This window comes from Impatiens glandulifera, chromosome 1, assembly GCF_907164915.1.
Source record: "Impatiens glandulifera chromosome 1, dImpGla2.1, whole genome shotgun sequence".
In the NCBI taxonomy this organism is placed as follows: domain Eukaryota; kingdom Viridiplantae; phylum Streptophyta; class Magnoliopsida; order Ericales; family Balsaminaceae; genus Impatiens; species Impatiens glandulifera.
Window position 1 is genome coordinate 48183087 of NC_061862.1, and position 6377 is coordinate 48189463.

General features: G+C 29.7%; 1 protein-coding gene and 1 pseudogene across 1 annotated transcript; one reads left to right on the top strand and one right to left on the bottom strand.

The window, feature by feature from the left end:
* Positions 1 to 939: 939 nt before the first annotated feature.
* LOC124927067 (peroxygenase-like) lies at positions 940 to 1719 on the top strand. Its single transcript, XM_047467414.1, has 3 exons — positions 940 to 1048; positions 1128 to 1331; positions 1580 to 1719. The coding sequence occupies exons 1-3, from the start codon at positions 940 to 942 to the stop codon at positions 1717 to 1719; spliced, it is 453 nt and encodes a 150-aa protein (XP_047323370.1).
* A 1098-nt stretch (positions 1720 to 2817) lies between these two features.
* LOC124927078 lies at positions 2818 to 4527 on the bottom strand (annotated as a pseudogene).
* Between the last annotated feature and the right edge of the window lie 1850 nt (positions 4528 to 6377).

Consider the following 6377-nt stretch of genomic DNA (forward strand, 5'->3'; position numbering starts at 1 on the left):
AATGTAAAAAAAAGATATGTAACAGCGCAATCTAATCTAATTGACGGATAAAATAAAATAATTTATTTATTTTCTCTTTTTTTACAATGTTTTTTATTTATTTTTTTCAACCAATAAAATGATGGAATGTCAATCTCTCACGTTTACTTTCACAATTTCCATTCCCTATTATATTTGGTAAAAAATTTAAAATGTATTAATATATAATAATAAAATAAAAATAATAATTTAAAATAAAAAATATTTTAATATTTTAGATAATGAATTTAATAATGTGATATAAGACAACAAGAGTGAATTGAACCATTACTAAATTAGGCGAGTGATTATTATTATTTTTTTTTTATAGATTTTTATCATAAGACTAATTTAACATCTTAATCATCTAATCAGTCTTTTTTTTATCTATTAAAATATTAAATTTACCATTTATTTTAAAAAATAGAATTACCTTTTAATTGAATATGTGCAAAATTACTTGTGTTAAAAAAAATAAATTAAAAAACTGTTTTCTTTTCTTTTCGTTGAGGTCAAAAGAGTTTTTTTTACATTTGTTTGTATGTTCGACAATATTCAGGAAATTTGATGAAATGGCCCTCATAAGAGGTCTAATTCCAAAAAGGCCCACGGTCGATAAATTTGGCAAAATTACCTTTTTGCCATGTGAAAAGTCTGTAATACCCCTGCGCGCCTGTTTTACCTCTCAATTACGATAAATGTATTTCTCGTATTTGGTATTTCTCGCATTTGGCTCAATTACGAGAAATGTATTTCTCGCATTTGATATATTTGAGTATATATTGAGATTCAGACATTTGTAAAATATAGGAAAACGGCTAGGGTTTCGATTCGATTTATAATAAACTATGAAAGAACAATCTCCAATGGAGGACGCTATCGCGATGCATTCATCTCTGGATATCAGATTAACACACATACATGACGACGACTCAAGACAAGAGCGCCTTATCATCGGAGGCTCCACTTGCCCCCGTCACCGTCGAACGTAATGTTCGCTCCGACCTCGACACCACACTTCCAAAGCCTTGTATGTATTCTCTAGCTAGATCTTGTTCTTTCAAATTATTAGATCTTTGAGATTGAGTATTTTTTCATCAAATATGCAGACTTGGTTAGAGGGTCGACTGCTCCTGATATGTACTATCCACAAGGAACAATAGGGCACCCTCAATATGGCATGAGTGTCCTCCAACAACATGCTTCATTCTTTGATCAAGATGACAATGGAATAGTCATCTTTCGGCGCCAGGGCTTGCGTTGTCTAACAATGACAACAGGCTCAATTACGAATAATGTATTTCTCGCATTTGGTAAATACTCTCCGGCCACGAACCCTAAATTTAGGGTTCTCATATAAATACTCTATAATTTAGATTTTCAAATGAAATTGTCAATTTTGAAATATGGGTTCTTCAGATTTTGATGATATTGTTTGAGATGCAGGTTTGCGTCAACTGGGTTTCAATATTAACAATTTCCCGTAAATAACAATATACTTAAAATACATATGTGGGTTTGGTTGCATTTGTACAAATGCCTATTGCAATTGGAGGGCCAGGTTTGACGGCTGGTGTGAGGTACAAGAAGGATGTTCCAACTGGAGGACTTGCAAATGTGGCTGCCGCAGTGATCAATCTCCATGGATTTGAGGCACCTATTGACTATGAAACTACCTTAATTGAGGTGGTTGACAACTAAAACCACAAAGCCAAAACAGACCATCTTCGAGAAAGAAGAGTTTTGACTTCTATGTTATTTTGTTCATTTTTGTCTACTGTTTAGCCTGGTTCTTGTTAAGTTAAGAATAAATAATGGAACTCATCCTTATTTACCCACCAAAACTTGGTCAAAAAAGAAGGAAGAAATTATTCTTCTTCTTATTATGATATTTAATCATTAGTTGAATTAAAACTATTAAATGTTGGAATGAGTTTTTTTTCCTTTCCTTCAGCTGTTTTGTTATTATCTGATTTTTTTTTTCATTTCATATTTAGTTTTAACATTAAAAAACTACTTAAATGATTTTCATTCATTATGAATTGGGTATATAAAGTTAAAAGATAATATTTAGACAATATAACTAAATTTACATTGTATAAGTTCCAATAGAAATGCAATTGTTTTATTTCATCAATGAGAGATGAAATAGTAAACAAATGTCCTCTTGTTGGCCCTTTTGTTCATCAAAGATCAAAGTAATCACAACTACATCATTCTTAGCTGACTATTTAAGTTCATCAAAGATTAACTTCATCATTTTCAGATGACGGTTTAAACATGGTTGGGTATTGTTTTGTCAAATTATTCGGACACTTTAGGCAGTATTGTTGACACAATTGAGAACGATTCATCCATGACTAATTGTATTCATACAAAAAATAAAACATTATGAAAACAAACTTAGTCCGATTAAATAGGACACCATACATAATAAAACACAAACAACCCAAAATTTAGAATCTCAGACTATAATAAAATTTGTAACAAATATAGAAAGTAATTTTTATAAGTCAGTCACATCTATTCTCATGAAACTCTCTATATAAATTTAGGTAAAATAATGTGTTACAAAATAAGAAAATTTGGCTTCATCAAGAGAGAAAGCTTGATGGAGAAACAGGTGAAGAATTTTAGGATCTGGAAAAAACTGTAAATGATTTACAAAACTAGAATTCTCTATATAAAATGGCTTCAATGAGAATTGAGAGCTTATTATTATTTTTTTTTTTGGAAAAAAGATTATTATTATTGATTACAAGTAAGAGAGTTAGTTATATTTAAGATTAACTAAGATGATTATTGCTCAAGAGAAATCCATTCTAGTTCTAGATCAATCTCTCTCGATTCCACATTCTGTAGCTTAAGACTCACTTCCTCCTTCACCTTTCCATCGACTATATTCACAGTGCTGTCTTCTACGAGGGCATTATCATCCGCTTTTATCCATTTCCCAATTTGCATGTTTCCAAACATTGCAGCATCCCCATATACCATTGCAAAACTTATCATCCATTGTATATCAATATCTGCCTCACCCATTATGTCATCAACAGAAAATGTATCATAGTCATACACTTCCTGCATGCATGTATAATTTCATTTATCTTCGAAAATTGTTAAAAACACAAAGCAATCTTCTTTTTTTATCAATTTCACCGACCCATAATTCTGGGGCACTGAAAGCATCAGCTCCTCATTCCATATAGGATTAAGATTACTCCTCATAATAGTTGTTTGCGCTTTCTATATAAAGTTGATCATATTAACATTTTCAAAATATACAAAAATCGGGATTGGACTCAACTCACTCACCTGCTGCCCGAGAGTAAGAACAACATAAGGATCACTCGAGAACATATCTCTGACAGCTAAATTTGTGCCTTTAACCACTTTTATCTTGAGCATTCCTATAAATTCCACCATTCCTTCCTGTCAGTCAGCCATCCATTAGGAATTCATAATTATTTATTTAGTATGAACAGAATTAACCACACAAAAAAGATGTAGATCTTTGGATAGAGAATGACTACGGAATGAGATGAACTAGACTGCAAATTGTTGCTTGACTTCTTGTTAGAATTTGAAGAAATACGTAAGCTAGGCTTCACAAATTCTTGCAGCTCATACTTAGACCTACAATAAAAACAAACCAAAGAAATTGTGGGTGGGATTTAAATGATTTGATCAATATATTAACCCAAGATAGTTTAGTTGCACTGATTGACCGATCATAAAACTGGCCTGATAAATTTAGAATGGTCCTCGTGGCTAGAATCTAGCCTAGGTTTCGAGAAACTATCTAGAATATAAGCCTGTTAAATAGAATTAGCAGAAGCATTTCCTCCAACATCAATCATCGCCTCAATTTCATCCTCTGTCCATTCGTCTAATGTCACCGATAACACCTGTTCTTGTTGTTTAAATCACTTATGAGTTATGACATATCATTTTTTTTATCCAATTCATCTATCAATCATTGAGAACCATCACTCATATCACCTTTGAGATATGTGCTCCAAGGCTTCTGTGCACTCCACAGAATTTTAAGCATATGAAAACCCCAATATTAACTGACCTGAAAGTATAAACAACCAACCCTCTTAATTCTTCTCACAACTCTATCAACATTTTTAAAATATCGAATACTAAGTAAGAAACATACGCCCAATTTGGGTCTGGAGAGCCACAATCTGTACAAAAACGATTATCATTTTGCATCTGCAAATCTTTCAATCTTCCTTTACCTACAAAAATCAAGTAGTAGTAAAAGGAATGATATGAATTACTCCTTTGAAACCCTAATTGAATTCAAATAGATACCTGATTTACTCATTTCTCTGTTTCAGATTCAAAATCATCAAAACAAAACGTTTCCTTTTTACCAATCCGCAAGTTTCCTTTACCGATGTTGAGAGTGTTAAACTCTATCGGATTCTCCTTTTCAATTTCCATATCCGTCGAAACGTTTAACTTCTGCTTCCATGGATCAATGAAGTACAAACCCATGTGTTGTTGATTGTCATCATCTTTACATAGATAAACTTTTAAGATTTCCTTAAAACCCTAGATCCTGCATCCAACATAATATCACTTGGATATTATTCAAAACCTAGAATACATAAGAATGAATTGAGACAAGAATGTCTTACCTTAGCGGAGCAGCAGGATTGAAGGGGATAGGGTTTGAGAGAGAGTCAGAACCCTAAAAATTGGAGATTTAAAATGAGGGTCAAAATTAGACGCTTTATATAGTATGAAAGACGCATATTACATAATGCGCGTATATGTAATATGCGTCTTTCAATGTACGCATATTACATAATTCGCGTAAGTGTAATTTGCGTAAGTGTAATCTGCGTAAGTGTAATTCGCGTAAGTGCAGTCACAGGGGCAAGACAGACATTTCGCAGGGCAAAAAGACCAATTTTGTAAACATTATTAAGCGCAAGCCTTTTTTGGAATTAAGGTTATTATTAGGATCATTTCATCAAATTTCCCCAATATTCCACGGCCGAAATGAATATACGGGACCATACATCTGACAGCCTGACACATCTATACTGCTATTTTTAGAGGGTGGTCCTTTCTGTTATATATATATATTTTTTTAATTTTAAATAAAAATCACTAAATTAAAATTTTATTTATTAAAAAAATAAAATGTAATAAAACCCAAAAATAACCAACCTCACACAAAACATCTCACTACTTTGAAGGTGATTTCTGTTTTGAGATTTGTAATGATTTTTTTTTTCTTCTAAAAATTCAACCATAATTTCATAAAATTATTTATTTATCTATTAAAATATTAAAATTATCTTATATTATTTCTATAAAAAATGAGAAAAAATCAAAATATAAGAATATTTTGGTATTTTAACTATGGATGTGAAAAAAATAAAAAACCGATAATCAAAGCAATAACTTATTATTTATTTTAATGGTTTATCGGTAAACCTGTTTGTGTTCGATTCAACTATTTTCTATCGGTTTTAATCCAAGTAATAATTATATATTATATATTTTATATTAGTTATTTGATAAATATTAGATATATTATAATATTATAATATTTAATAATTTATATATATATTAATTATTTTTAAATTTTAAATTATAATTTGTATATAATTGTTTTAAAAAAATAAATTATAACTTATATAAAATTATAAAAATAATTAATAAACAACTGAAATAAATTAGCGGGTTTTGGTTAAGCCCGATTCACCTACATATATAATTAGAACGGGTAATACTAATACAATTACCGGTAAGTTAACCGATTTGTAGGCAAAACCGAACTTAGTTTGAACCGGTTAACCGCTAGGTTGAACATCCGAAACTAGAGTTTGTTCCATAATGGTTATTAGAAGATTTGTTTTGATTTTTTGTTAAAATTAAATTTATATGACAACAAATTAAATAAATAAGTAATTTGAATTTGAATTAATTAATTTACTATAATATTTTTTTAATTTAAAATTTGAATTTTGTAAAAATATATAACTGCATTATAGTATTTTAGTTAATAAAATCAATAGTACGATGGTTAGATCAATTTGATTGATAAAGAATTATAAAAGAAATTGGATAAAATCTTATAAAAATTCACGAAAAACCTTGATTTCTAAGCTGATTTCAAACTCAATAGTGAGCCAATTTGGTTTGTGAAAAAAATTATTCTCAATTAATTTTTTATAACAAAATCGTTTAATTTTGACGCATTTTATTTAAATGAAATTTAATTAGACCTTACTCCTTTAATAAATTTTAATTTATATTAAAAAGTGTTATTTTTTTAAACAAATAAGAAAACAAACTAAAAGGTTAAAAAAAATTTAGATAAGTCAAATATA

Coding starts and splice junctions, on each gene's coding strand:
- LOC124927067 (XM_047467414.1), top strand. CDS start 940: ATGACGACGACTCAAGACAAGAGCGCCTTATCATCGGAGGCTCCACTT. Junction 1,049..1,127: donor CACCACACTTCCAAAGCCTT/GTATGTATTCTC, acceptor TCAAATATGCAG/ACTTGGTTAGAGGGTCGACT. Junction 1,332..1,579: donor TAATGTATTTCTCGCATTTG/GTAAATACTCTC, acceptor TTGGAGGGCCAG/GTTTGACGGCTGGTGTGAGG.